The sequence below is a fragment of the Myotis daubentonii genome, chromosome 17, assembly GCF_963259705.1.
Source record: "Myotis daubentonii chromosome 17, mMyoDau2.1, whole genome shotgun sequence".
NCBI classification, from domain to species: Eukaryota; Metazoa; Chordata; class Mammalia; order Chiroptera; family Vespertilionidae; genus Myotis; species Myotis daubentonii.
Window position 1 is genome coordinate 5717524 of NC_081856.1, and position 15355 is coordinate 5732878.

The 15355-nt window shown below is 44.5% G+C and overlaps 1 protein-coding gene across 1 annotated transcript; it reads left to right on the plus strand.

Moving 5' to 3' along the window:
- The first annotated feature begins 2000 nt into the window (after positions 1 to 2000).
- Positions 2001 to 9499, plus strand: LOC132219893 (myelin P2 protein). Its single transcript, XM_059672649.1, has 4 exons — positions 2001 to 2110; positions 6466 to 6638; positions 6788 to 6889; positions 7959 to 9499. The coding sequence occupies exons 1-4, from the start codon at positions 2038 to 2040 to the stop codon at positions 8007 to 8009; spliced, it is 399 nt and encodes a 132-aa protein (XP_059528632.1). The 5' UTR covers positions 2001 to 2037; the 3' UTR covers positions 8010 to 9499.
- The last annotated feature ends 5856 nt before the right edge of the window (positions 9500 to 15355 follow it).

Genomic DNA, 15355 nt, shown 5'->3' on the forward strand with positions numbered 1-15355 from the left:
AAAGACAGCTGACTGACTATTCCAAAATTAATAACCAAAAATTGATGGAAAATTAGGATAAAGTGTCAGGGCATAACCTAATCCCCAAATTATAGGTTCTAAAGGTTTCTTTTTGAACATTTAGGGGGAAATATCGTCTGCCCACTTTGACATTTGGTATCTAGATGCTGTGTGATTTGGGAGGGGAGAGGAGGGGAGGGACCACCTACCCAGCAGCCCAAGACACACAGAGTCCATTGTCACCCAGAGACCCACCAGGTGAAGTGGGGGAATGGACGTGAGTCCTCCTGCCACCGACAGCTGTGTGAGCACGAAATGAGCTGCTTAACCACCGAACTTTCCTCCTTTGCAAAATGGAGAGATCGTCACAGCACTGTGGGGAGGGTTAAGGACCACGTGCAATGGACCAGCACAGGAAAGCCCTCATGTTTTTCTTCTTTTGGAAATCCTCACCCAAGGATATGTTTTTTTTATTGATTATTGATTATTTTTTGAGAGAGAAAGAGAAACATTGATGTACCAGAGAAATATCAGCCAGTTGCTTCCCACACGTGCCCTAACCACAGATCAAACCTGCAACCTAGGTTATACGAGCCACCTAATTGCAATGGTTAGGGCACAGCTGTGGCACTGGAGACCTGAGCCCTGGAGGCCAGTAATTCTACTGTGATTAGCAAGTGGACCACAGGATGCTTCCTGGCTGTGACGAGTGCCACCCTGATATACATATATGGTATCAGCTGCCTCACAGCCAGGATGAAAGCCAACGTGAAAAGCTGCTGGGAAAAGGCGTGGCAGCAATAGGCATTATTCCCAAGAGCAACACTCCTATTCGAGGTGGTTTGACATTTGCACCCCCTGATCAAAGATGGGGTCTCTGATGACCGTGGGAGCCTAGGGACTTCAGCTCATGACCTTCACTTCTCTTGACTTGAGGATGAGTGCCCCTGTCTAGTCCTGGTGACGTCAAGATGGCTTGCTGTCAGCCAGGGCCTCTGTGCAAAATATTGGTCTAGAGACCAGGCACCAGGGAGCAACGCCCAGTTCAAGTCCTACTTCTCCTTTGTCACGTGTTGGGAACAAGTTACCTACCTGCCATGATCTCTGCTTTGCTCTTTGGAAAAATGGTTGAAATACCAGTACTTCGCTCCTGGAATTGCTGAAGATGTATGTATTCGGGTTCCTCTTATAGAAAACCCGTTCTCTTTATATAACTGTGGATTTATTTTAAAGGACTTAAATTCACACTTTCTTTATTAACTAAGAGCCTGCCTAATTCAGACTCAAGGTTTTTCTTAGATGACGCTCTTCGCTGGGGCCAAGGAGGGTGTGGTGGCCCTATTCTTGTCCCCTGTGAATCCAGGCTCTGTCCCTGCTCTAACACACTGGCTGTGTTTGCCGCCTACTCTGCCCCCCTGAGTATGTGAGCTATGCCGAACCTCCCTCACCTATGACCACGTCCTCACTCTGCTTCTGGATTTTCTCTCCCACAGCATAGTGGAGGCGGTCATCACAGTCCTCAGGGACATTTCTCCCTCAGTCTTCTCTTTCAGTAAGAATTCTTAATTGTGCAGACTCAGGATAGAGAGTGACCAAGATGCCTGAACACACACACACACACACACACACACACACACACACACACACACACACACACGCCTTCATTCATTCATGCTCAGATCATTTAGTTCAGTATAGAACCGAATTCATGGAGTCTTTTCCAAAGTATTAAGGACCCAAGCACTTCTTAAAAACGTAAGATCAACCAAAAAATTTTTTGAAAGTTCAAATAGTACTCTCGTTGATCTTTATAAAATTTTTTGGAAATGAAAGGAAACATTATGTGGAGTTTTCTTTTGTCCTAGTGGATGATTTATGAGCCATTCATTGCCTGGGCCTGACCCTGCCTTTCCCCACTGGGTCTCTGTGGGCGTCACGTGCTCTGGACGTCTTTGAAAAGCATCTTCTGAGGCCCCAGCCTCTCAGTGGAGTCCCCTGAATCTCACCGGGACCCGGGCTGCACTCTCCTCCGGCACAATGAGCAGCGGCTTTGTGGGCACCTGGAAGCTGGTCTCCAGCGAGCACTTCGATGACTACATGAGAGCGCTGGGTAAGGAAGGCTCTTTTGGAGAAAGCTGTGTGACTGTTGCCTTCTGCCTCCTTTTCCAGGAGGCTGGGAAAGTTTGCACAGGCTGAAGGGCAATCCTCTGCTAGGCTTGATCCTCTCTTGTGTCAGATAATTTGTTTGCATTTCCTTTGTGGCAATTTTAATAGATTTTAACTTACATGAGAGCTGCTTAGATGCACGAAACTCCCACAATTTTCAAAGGCAGTTTCATATCAACAGGGCTTTGGGTTCAGGACCACAGGAAAAAGTCTTTGACGTTTAGTCAACCCATTCCTTGGCTTTCCTGAATGCTGGCTTTGTAACAACTAAAGTGCTCATAATACAAGGAGCTGAAGGTACTGAAGTTAAAATGTTGATGTTTAGCTAAACTATAAGCTTTCTCTCTCTACCTCTAGGTTGTGATGGCGAACCTTTTGAGCTGGGCGTGTCAGCATTTTGAAAAACCCTAACTTAACTCTGGTGCCGTGTCACATATAGAAATTTTTTGATATTTGCAACCATAGTAAAACAAAGACTTACATTTTTGATATTTATTTTATATATTTAAATGCCATTTAACAAAGAAAAATCAACCAAAAAAATGAGTTCGCATGCCACCTCTGACATGCGTGTTATAGGTTCGCCATCACTGCTCTAGTTGTCCATTATGACATAATCATGTAGATAGAGAGTTTGTAAAAAGAAGATGCATTAAACCAGGATGTTTATGGCCCAGGGAAGTTATTGAGATAAAAAGAACTGGGTTGTGGCAGTGAATTCAAACTCAATGACACTAACATTAGACTTTCCTGGAGTTGGAGCAGGGGATGGAGGTGGAAAACCCAGTCATTAGTTACATCAACTTTATGTGACACTATTTCTAGAGACTGTTCCACAGATCTGAACCGAATCAATGGGCAGAGTCCTGGGACATTCCCAGAGCTGTGTCAATCCAATAGACAGGGATGCCAAGGGCCAGCTTGCCCTGCTTGCCAAAGTGTCTGTGGCTTCATTTCCTTGTTCAGGAAGCTAATGAGAAAGGTTCTTTATAGATAAATCTAGAGGCCCGGTGCACAAAAATTTGTGCACTCGGGGGGAAGGGGGGTCCCACAGCCCGGCCTGTGCCCTCTCACAGTCTGGGACCCCTCGGGAGATAATGACCTGCTGGCTTAGGCCTGCTCCCAGGTGGCAGAGGGCAGGCCCAATCCCTAGGTGCAGCCCCTGGTCGGGCTCAGAGCAGGGCCGATTGGGGGGTTGGGGCGCTGCCCCCTGTCACACTCAAGGCAGGGTTGATGGGGAGGTTGCGGCACGACCTCCTGTCACGCACAGAGCAGGGCCCATCAGGTGGTTGAGGAGCTCCCCCCTGTCACTCACAGAGTAGGTCCGATAGGGGAGTTGGGGCACCGTCCCCTGTCAAACATAGAGCAGGGCGGATCAGGGGATTGGGGTGCCGCCACTGTCACACTCAGGGCAGGGCTGATGGGGAGGTTATTGCTCTACCCCATCACACACAGAGCTGGGCCCATGGGGGGGGCGGGGGCGGGGGGTTGGGGCACTGCCCTCTATCACCCACAGAGCAGGGCCGATCAGGGGGTTGGGGCGCCGCCACTGTCACACTCAGGGCAGGGCTGATGGGGAGGTTATGGGTCTACCCCGTCACACACAGAGCAGGGCCCGTGGGGGGGCGGGGGGGTTGGGGCACAACCCTCTATCACCCACAGAGCAGGGCCGATCAGGGGGTTGGGGCGCCACCACTCTCACACTCAGGGCAGGGCCGATGGGGAGGTTATGGCTCTACCCCATCACACACAGAGCAGGGCCCGGGGGGGAGGGATTGGGGTGCCGCATCCTGTCACACACAGAGCAGGGCCCATCAGGGGGTTTGGGCACTGCCCCCTGTCATGCTGATCCCGGTGCTGGGAGCATATTACCCTTTTACTATATAGGGTAAAGGCCTGGTGCAAGGGTGGGGCCAGCTCGTTTGCCCTAAAGGGTGTCCTGGATCAGGGTGGGGGTCCCCACTGGGGTGCCTGGCCAGTCTGGGTGAGGGGCTGAGGGCTGTTTTCAGGCTGGGGGTGACTGAACTCCCAAACGCTCCTTTTTTTATTTTTTTTTATTCTGGGCCAGCTTTAGCTTGAGGCTTGGCTCCAGCTCTTAGGCCTCCGCTCCTGAAAGTAGGTTTCTGGCCTTTGCATACAATGTTGCGAATCTGCTGGCTGAAGTCCGGTGGTATTTGTTAAAATGTTTCAAACTGCAGGATCAGAGGCCTGCAGCGCAGGCAGAGAATGTTGGTTTCCTCCATCACTGAAGCAACCAAGCCTCATGTTAGTTTCAAGCTGCCTGGCTGCTGGCCACCATCTTGGCTGACAGTTAATTTGCATATCTCGCTGATTGGCCAATGAAAAGGGTAGTGGTCATACGCCAATTACCATGTTTCTCTTTTATTAGTGTAGATGAGCCAAATCCTGTCATGTTGCCTAGAAAACTATGAGACCTTATGGGGATCAATCCATACAGTCAGATTAGATGCATGGACTTCGCTTTACAGCTGAAGAAGAAGCAAAATATGAGCGAGTCCCAGTGAAGGACTCCTGATTCTGCCATTTTCCACTTTTAGAGCACACGGGAATGCCTGGGAGGTGGTAAAATGTAGGTCCTCAGGCTTTCCTGCAGAAATTTAGCTAGAGAAACCTTGCTCTAAAGCATATAAGATAATATAAGATTAATCAGAATTAGAAAAAAAGAGTACAGTTCACCATTCTTTATTAGGTCTAACTCATCACTTCTTATTAGGTGGACACAGGGATGGGCAAAAGTAGGTTTACAGTGTAGTACAAATAAATAATACAATAATTTTAATAAATAATACAAGAAGGTGCCCCCAAAAATGTATATACACTGTAACAGCTGATAGCTCAATTTTGAAAATGAAATGTATTTTAATAAACACTGCCTTTATAAATATTCAAAGTGTGTATACATTTTTGTGGGACTATCTATCTATCTATCTATCTATCTATCTATCTATCTAAGCATAAGCGACCGTCACAACTGAAACAACTGAACGGACAACCAAACAGGCTGCATGAGGCGACCAGGCCGGCAGGGGGGGCACTGAGGGGCGACCAAACGACTGAACAGCAGGCTGCATGGGGCGACCAGGCTGGCAGGGGGCCAGTTGGGGGTGACTAAGCCAGCAGTGGGTGGCAGTGAGGGGCAACCAGGCTGGCGGGGGAGTAGTTGGGGGTAACCAGGCCAGCAGGGGGGCAGTAAGAGGCAACCAGGCCGGCAGGGGAGGCAGTTTGGGGTGACCAGGCTGGCGGGGGGGTGGGGGTGGAAGTTGGGGGTGACCAGACCAACAGGGGGAGCAGTTAGGGGCAATCAGGCAGGCAGGCAGGTGAGCAGTTAGGAGCCAGTGGTCCCAGATTGTGAGAGGGATGTTTGACTGCCAGCAGTCAGACATCCCCCAAGGGGTCCCAGATTGGAGAGGGTGCAGGCTGGGCAGAGCTCCCCCCCCCTCACCGTGCACTGGAACTCATATATATATATATATATATATACATATACATATATATATATATATATATATATATGTATATATATATATATATATGTGTGTGTGTATATATATGTATATATATATATATATACTAGTTTTCCCTTTATATATTTTAATATATTACTCTCATTTGACATTTCCCTTTTCCATGTATTTGTATAATCTTGAATACTAATAATACTTGAGTCTAATTTTGTTTTGTTTTTCAAATGCAGAAGAAATTAATGATTTTATTTACTAATGATCATTTGGAATGGTGCAGGTAGGTCTTGAAGGGAAATGGATTGTTTCTTCTACCCACTAGATTTAGGGGCCACAACAAAATTTCAGAAATGAAATTCAATCAAGGATGTGGGGGAACTCTTTTCTATATCCATAGTATGTTACTGAGGGAGAAAAGTCATGGGACAGTGTGCATCTGTCATAGCATCATTTAAAAAGACCTCTACAATCTGTGTGCAAGCTAAAGTGTCTGTACTGGTCCAGACAAAACTACAGTAGGTGATGTCCAATGGAGGTGAGGTGGAGGTGGGAGTGATTTTCAATGGAGGTGCAGTTGGATGACTCTGGGCTGAACACTTTTACCTTTCAAATTTGCAGACGTCAGTTTTGTAACAAAACCCAAAATATCCAAGTCCATGACATGCATTTCCATTAGGAGATGAAACATGGGAGGAGGCTCTTAATTATGGTTGTCACTACCTGCCGTCTGCCCACCTGAACCCGGAATGCGGGCCCCACAGACTCTCTAGGTGCTCCCTCTGGGTCCGCATTATTCTAATTCTACCTTGCTTTTCAGGTGTGGGGTTAGCCACCAGAAAACTGGGAAATTTGGCCAAGCCCAAAGTGATCATCAGTAAGAAAGGGGATACTATAACCATAAGGACTGAAAGCACCTTTAAAAATACAGAGATCTCTTTCAAGCTTGGCCAGGAATTTGAAGAAACCACAGCTGACAACCGGAAAACAAAGGTAAGCTTCAGTGTTTCTCTTCAAAGTCTCCAGCTTGAGAGAGGATAACTCTGCTAGTGTTGGAAGGGTAGACTACTTCCTTCTGTTGGAAATGAATGTGCTTACTAATGCTTCTTTAATCAACCAATTATGTGAACTTGTCTTTGCAGAGCGTCGTAACCTTGGCCAGAGGCTCATTGAATCAAGTGCAGAAATGGGATGGCAAAGAGACCACAATAAAGAGAAAGCTGGTGGATGGGAAAATGGTAGTGGTAAGAGGGTCTTTACTTCTAAATGCAGAAATGATGCCATTGAAATAAAGAAATTGGTTATAATATTTTCAAAAATATTCTTTTTTTCTTTAGAACCCCAATGGCTAAGAAGGGCTGAGAGTGAGGCAGAGTTAGTGTTTGGGTGATGCTTAAGCTATCAAGAGTTCCAATTTAAGGCTTGAGAATTTAGAACTAAGAAAGCCTACTTGTTACTTTAGATATAACAACACCTAAAAATGATAGTAAAGTTAAAGAGGGTCTGGAGAAATCTCACTAGTTGGGACTCACAAAGAGAAAAGCAAGTCTAAGTTCTACAAGCAAAACAAACCCAAAAGGCTCAATTAGTGAATATTTGTAGATATCTAAGTGTTTTCAAGAATCCATAGTAACTTGGACTAAACCAAGTCAAGAATTGCAGCTGAGCTCACGGCAGACTCGTTAGTCGCAGATGAGAAGGGTGACAAAGGTTACATGAGGTGACCTCTGATGATTTTTTGAAGTTTTGGGTTCTGTGCTCACTAATTAGCACATACATTAATTGTAAATAGATTCACATGCTGTTTTGAATGTCTCTTCCTTTAGAACAGAGGTTTTTTGATCCCTGACTGCACAATAGACTTACATGGGGACTAAGTACCAATATGGGGCCCATCACAGATCACACCACTTGGGGAGGAGGAGCCATCCGTATTTTTAAGTGTTCCTCAGACAAGGCAGATGTGCAGGTAATTTTGAAAACCACTGTTTTAGTAGACTTAAAAGCATGCATATAATTTTATTTATCTATTTATTTTTCCATTCAATACTATTTTGTATTACTTTCAGGTGTTCAGCATAGAGGAAGTTGCCATTTTAAAAGAATTCTTCTGCTATAGCATAGATGAACTTTAACACTATTTCTCCTGCTTTAGTGGCCATGATTTTAAATTACTGGAGACTGGCATGCTGATATTTTAAACTTTTCTGAGTTTAATCTCGTGGGATGGTTTTTAATTTCTGTGATCACTACAAATGTGTTGTCCCCTCGTTTGGGCTTTGGGTACCCAGTTCATCTCTCTCTTTTTTAAAGGAATGTAAGATGAAAGGCGTGGTCTGCACCAGAATCTATGAGAAGGTCTGAGAAAATCGATGCCTCGTTGACCTGATATTTGCTCAGCTGTTTCCATGGCAGAGTCTGACTACACTGCAGTTTGCTTGTTCTTGCTTTTATCTTAATAGATCAGACAGGATTAATTTACAATCCAGCATTATTCGAATATGTTCAATATTCGAATTGCTTGCATATCTTTGCTGTCTTAAAGTGTCTAGATTGCCCTGACCTAAATAGTTGATAATGTCATGTAATTAATTGTAAAATTCTAACTTGCATTTTGCATACCTGCAATGATAATAAAAGGAAGTAAACATTCTGGTCAGGGGTAGCTCACACAGATGCCTGCCAGGCGGGAGTGCCGAGGGGGAGGAGCGGAAGTGAGGCAACCCAGAGGAGCAGCTCCAGCCAAGACAAGCCGTCTCTACTCGACTCCAGCCAATTTTTTCAAATTGAGGTTAACTTATAGACAGCGAAATGCACATGTCTTCAAGGTAAAGTTTAACCCATTGCACGCACCCATGTCACTCACATCCTGTTCAAGACATAGTGCATTTCCTTAACCCCAGAATGCTTTCCCATGCCCCTTCCCAGGTCATGTCCTGCCCTGCCCACCTCCAACAAAAGCAAACAGTGGCTTAGTTTCTATCACCAGAGATTCGTTTTGCCTGTTCTCAAACTTCATGTAAATGGATTCATATGTTATGTGTTCTTTTGTTTGCCTTTTAAAACTCAGCATGTTTTTGAAATTCATCCATATTGTTCCTGCAGCAGTAATGGGTTTCTTCTTATTGCTGAGTAGTATCTCATTGTGTGAATGTATCACAGATTCTTTATCTCTTATTCTCTTGAAACAGTTGGGCTATTTCAATTTGGGGCTATGATGAGCAAAGCTCCTACAAACATTCGCATACAAGGCTGTTTGTAGATACACGAGTTCCTCCCTTTTGGATGAATTACTAGGCATGAAATTCCTGGGTCCAGTTGGTTTTGACAGGCAGGAATGAAGGAACTCTGTGTTCCAATAATAATGAAACTATTTCCGATGTATTACATGATTGAGCAAATGAGAAGATGTATTAACGTTAGGAGACAGAATTCTCCCTCTGGAAGAAGGAACATGCAGCTATGGAATGAGGGGGAAGCAAACAATGTGAAAATGCACTGGGATAGATGGAAATTCACGGTTTCTAAGGCATGTATTTGTATGTGTGTGTACAATGTGACATGCATACCTGCATGTCCTGATGTGCGTATGCACATATGTGTTAATGTGTATGTATACAGTAGTTCCCCCTTAGCCTTAGGGGATACGCTCCCAGACCCCCAGTGGATGTCTGAAACCACAGATAGTACCAAACCCTACACATACTGTGTTGTTGCCCTATACATACAGACCTACGATAAAGTTTAATTTGTAAGTTAGGCACAGAAAGATATTAACACCAAGAGCTAACAAGAAAATAGAACAATTATGACAATATACTCTAATAAACGTTATGTGTGTGTGGTCTCTCTCAGATATCTTGTATTGTCTTCACCTTTTCACTTAAAAGAAGCACTTTAAGGCATATCCGAATTGCCAGCAGCACTACTCTTGCGTTTTGGGGCCAATATGCAGTAAAACAAAGGTTATTTGAACACAAGCCCTGCGATCTGATAACCCAGACGGCAGCTCGGTGACCACCGGGCACAGAGCGTCTACAGCGTGGAGACGCCGACAGGGGAGTCACCTCCCAGGCTGGGCGGGCAGAATGGCGCGAGAATTGCATCATGCTACTCAGCACTGCGCGGAACTTAAAAGTTATGACTTGTTTATTTCTGAAATTTTTCATTTAATACTTTTGGACTTGATTTACTGCAGGTAACTAGCTGAAACCACAGAAAGCAAAGCCGAGAATGAGGAGGGACTTACTGGACATGTACACACATGCATGTGTTTCCCAACTACTAGTATATCTGCCAAAGAGCTTAGAAGCAAAGACCCTCTGTAGGAATGAGTACACCCAGCACCCACACCTTGGTGTCTACACCTCATGCCCCACTAAAACGAAGGAGGGTTCCTTGGAAAAAAGGCCAATCCCAATGGGAGAGCAGTAGGAACCACCTGAGTCTAAAATATCTTGTTATGACAGAAAGTAAGGACGTGTTCAAATAAATAACGAGCAAATATGTCACCCAAATATGCCAATCAGCTTGAAGGCACTCCCACTGGCTGGCCCAAACTGGGACAATTTGAGAAGCAAAATAATAAAGAAAAATCATAAATTACAAACCATTGGGGAAAAATAAGAATCTGTGAGTAACACTGGAGGGAGGGAGAGAAAGGGAGAGAGAAAGGAGAAGGAATTGTCTTTCTTACCATAGAGTGCCATGGGCTCACTGGTAAATGTGGAAGAAGAGTGGGAATTGGAAAATCATCATTTTTCAACCACCGCCGTAAATAATGGCTCAGTAAGAATAATCAATGATGTTGAAGCCAGAGGGAAATTCTGGTTAGGGGCAGGATATTGGTTTGCTCCTAAGGTATCTCCACACGGATTGCTCATTAGTGACACGGGAAAGAATAGCAGCTGCGCAGCGGGAAAACTGGGTGACCTCCTGACCGGGTAGCTCACATGAACCTTGCCAACGAAGGGCAGGTGCAAAACACGTGGCTTCCATGTGACACCCTGAGAAGGAAGTGACATCACTTGCGTAGTATTCTGGCCAGGAACCCATGTCTGGGCCTAATCTGAAGAAACAGCAGACAAACTCCAAATGAGGAATGTTCTGTTAAAAAGGGGGAAGGGGTGTTGGTTGAATTCTTTAAAAATCACAGAAGACAAAGAGAGGCTCTGGGGAAATGTCCCACTGGATGTGAACTAAAGGTACCTGGCAGCTGCATGCAGTCAGTGCCTCGCGCTGCACCTGTGCAGATAAAACAGTACTCCAAGGGGAAATATTAGAGGAACTGGCAAGTTGGAATAAAGACGGCAACTTAGACTAGAAGTTTACTGTGACTACACAAGACAATATCCCTATTCTTGGGAAAATACATTGAAGTAGGTTGGGGTCATGGTCCATAATGTATGCAATTTACTAAAAAGTTTCATAAAAAACTTTGTGTGCATGTACATCCATTACATACACACCTCCAGAAAGAGAGCAATTGATAGAGCAAATGGGCTAAAATCTAACAATACATGGATCTAAGCACAAGCGATTTTTTTTTTTTTGCCTCAGTCTGATTCTTGAAACTTCTGCAAGTTTAAAATGATTTCCAAGCAAAATTAAAAAAAATAAAAGACCTTCTCTGCCTCTGGAAGTGTCATAACCGAGGTATGCTTTATTTTTTTAAATTTTTTGTCTCCAGCCAAGTAAACCCATAAAAAGGAGCGTTTCAAAACCAGTGCTATTTCTGGTGTTTTTGGTAATAAAATGTATCCCTCAGTAAATACAATTGCACTTTTATACAAAAGTCAAGGGTACTTTCTGCTTTCCAAACAGGAAACATGGCACTACACTGATAATGAGAAAGGTAAAATAATTATTTCAGCAGGTGAACAAATGTTGTTGGATTTGAAAAAGATTTCCAAATAACCGGAAAGGTGGGGGTGGGCGGTGACTAGACTTCTGCAGTATTCAAAAATAACCTCAGAGAATAATTTTGATTCTCTAGGTCTTTCTTTAAAAGATTTTTAACATTGATTTTAGTGAGAGAGGAAGGGAGAGGGAGAGAGAAACATCAATGTGATTGACTGCCTCCTACACGCCCCCTACTGGGGATCAAGCCTGCAACCGGGCATGTGCCTTGACTGAGATCTAACCAGCAACCTTTTTGGTGCTTGAGATGACACCCAACACTTTGAGCCACACCAGCCAGGGCTCTCTAGGTCTTTTTGATAAATATGTCAGTTAAGAGCAGCCTGACTGCCCAGTTCAAATTCCAGTTTGCTACTGACTAGCTGTGTGTCATTGGATAAGTTAATTAACCTCTCTGACTCTGAGTTCCTTCATCTGTCAAGATGGGGATAATAATAGGACACACCTCAGAGTTGTGATTAATAAGTAAGTTGATATATGGAAAGAGTTTAGAACAGTGCTTGGCCTAGAAGAAGCATGATAGATTATCTTGTGTTATTATCATTTATCTAGTAACTACTGGCCTGGTGCATGACATTCGTGCACTGGAGGAGGGGTGTCCCTCAGCCCGGCCTGTACCCTCTTGCAGTCCAGGACCCTCAAGGGGTCTTTAGTGCTGCCAGGGAGACAGGAGAGGTTCCTGCCACCACCGCTGCACTCGCCAGCCATGAGCCCAGCTTCTGGCTGAGCGGCGCTCCCCCTGTGGGAGCACACTGACCACCAGGGGGCAGCTCCTGCGTCGAGGATCTGCCCCCTGGTGGTCAGTGCATGTCATAGCGACTGGTCGTTCCACTGTTTGGTTGATTTGCATATTAGCCTTTTATTATATAGGATGTGCATGATGTTCAAATAGATCATTTTAGTCAATCTCAAAATGCAGAGATTGTACAAGATCTCAGAGATATTTATTTTCACACCAAATGACCACATCTATTAAGAATATTATTTACATAAAGTAAAAACAATCATGAAACCTATTAAGATGGATCCATAGAAAGCTTGCAAACATTGCTAAATAACTCTGCTAATGTACACAGCTTTTAAAATGGCAATTGATAAGTATCTATTGCAATCTAAATAAGTACATCTCATCCCCAAAGGATAAGTAACTTACTGCTGTCATCAGGCAGAGACTGGCAAACCAGATGTAGTTCTCCTAGAAGCAGAGCTGGCTAACATTGTCCCACAAGAGCTGACTGTTAGGTTTTCAGGAGTTTGGCATGCTGGGTGGTAGCGTGAAATCAGCCATGCTGGGAGAATTTGCACCAGGGAAATAGGCAAAATACAACTGGTTAAGGCTTTGTTCTTGAGGATATGGTTTTAAACACTTATTGGCACACCACTCCCTAGAAGAAACATAGTATTTGGGTTTTGCTAATGAGAGTCTTAGTTTCATATTGATCATATATTTCCACTTTTTGACTAAAGAATTACTTTGATATTTATTAAAAAGTCACTCTGCTTAAGTTTTAAGATTATTTCTCCTAAACCAGGCGGCACCTCTCTAAGTATGGCTACACAGTAGAATCATCTGGAAGTTGTTAAGCATTCCAACACCAAGAATGCACCACAGGCCCACTGAGACATAATCTATGAGTGATGGGTGAGACCCAGGCATCAATATTTTTCTTGAAACACCTGAGGTAATTCCAGTGTATGGCCAGTTTGAGAACCACTGTGCCAAGTCTTCCAAAGTTAGACATTTAAGGTAGGCTATTATCATGTTGCTGTTAATTAACTTGGAGTAAAAAGTCATCAAAGTTCAGAGTACTGTCCTAGCCGGTTTGGCTAAGTGGTTAGAGCGTCAGCCAGTGAACTGAAGGGTTGCGGGTTCAATTCTGGCCAAGGACCCATACTTCAGTTATAGGCTCAATCCCCAGTCAGGGCGTGGGAGGCAACCATTGGTGTGTCCCTCTCACATTGATGTTTCTCTCTCACTCTCTCTCCCCCTCCCTTCCACGCTCTCTAAAAAATCAATGGAAAAAATATCCTCAGGTGAGGATTAACAAACAAAAAAGTCAAGAGAACCTAATGTCTCCAACATGACACTAAATAATAGCAGGTAGTGAAAATACTACCATAACATCAACCCAGATGTAATCAAGTCCTTTGTTTTGGGAAGCAAGTGTTGACCTCTTATCTTTGTCATTTCCACGGGAGGCAACCCAATTAACCATTATCTGTGACATACAGGAAAGTGAAGATTTAAAAATAGCAAAATTGGCCCTGGCTGGTGGGGCTTAGTTTGGCTGAGTGTCCTCCTAGGCATGGAGAGGTTGCTGGTTCAATTCCAGGTCAGGGCACATGCCCTGATTATGTGCCTTATCCCCAATAGGGGGCGTGCAGAAGGCAGCTGATGGGTATTTCTCTCATCAATGTTTCTCCTTCCTCTCTCTCTCAAATCAATAAAAATATATATAAAAAAATAAATCATAGCTAACCGGTGTGGCTCAGTGGATAGAGCGTCGGCCTTAGGACTGAAGGGTCCTGGGTTCAATTCCAGTCAAGGGCATGTACCTTGGTTGCGGGCACATCCCCAGTGGGGGGTGTGCAGGAGGCAGCTGATCGATGTTTCTCTCTCATTGATGTTTCTAGCTTTCTATCCCTCTCCCTTCCTCTCTGTGAAAAATCAACAAAATATATTTTAAAAAAATATCATAAAAGACAGGTCAGTCCAGTAATTAGTATTATATGATTTAGGCTTATTCCCACATATAACTTGGAGTATAAGTTAGAGCTGCCCTTTCCTACCGCACGCTCTGCACAGAATTCATGCTGATTTTAGATTTTTTGAGTGTTGACGTAAGTGCAAAAACATTTGTGTGGCGAGGACACGGGAATCATCAGAAAAGCACAGACTGAACTTCCTTTCAGTCCCCTGGGTACTTGTGAGCTGCACTTAGTGCTCATTAAACCTAGAATTCCTGCAGTATTTATCAGCATCCGAACAGCCGGGCTGCTGATTTGTGTCTGTTTTGATGATTCAGCGGTGGAAACGGCTTTCACTCAGACCAGTCCACACTCATCAGATGTCTACACCAGGCATCTGCCTCTTTTTAGGTCAAAACTCTCAGGAGACAGTGGGTGAGATGGAGAGAAGGCATTGGAAGTAACTCCCAGGTGCCCAGAAAGGGACATCAATCCATCCTGAAGGAAGAGGCTCTCCCGCGGGGGCGTTGGGAGCAGGCAGCATCAGCAAATATCCAGCTGGGTCTGTGCCTCTCTGCAGCATGTACTGCAGAAAATAAAAGGACGCTCACAATCCACAAGAACACCAAGCGCTTTCCCCACCCAGCTTTCTTGATTCCAGTGAGCGTAGTGAAAACACGTTGTTTCTACACAGTCATTGTTAAGAACAACACGTTATACATCACCTTCAACAAGTCCCCTGCCCAGCAAATCACAACCTAAATTCTACTGGCAGTCCTCAGTCAACAAACGTTACTGCTGGCCGGGGAGGAAGGAGAGGAGGCCCTGCCTTCACGTAACTAAATCATCTTGGTGAGCCCATGGGAGCTGGAGGGCAAGAGCCTGTTAAAGGTGGTTCATTGAGAACAAAACGTACAATTTTAATGAGCTCTTTGTTGTTCTTTGAGGATAGGTTTCAGGGAGATGGTTGACATGAGCTTCTTATGCATAAATGTTTGGTAGCCCTGTCCTATATCACCCACTGTCTTTCTTTAACAAGTTCTCCTGAAGGCAAAGACTTCACGGCATGTCTATACCTGGGTCTTCATGAGAGAACTTAAATC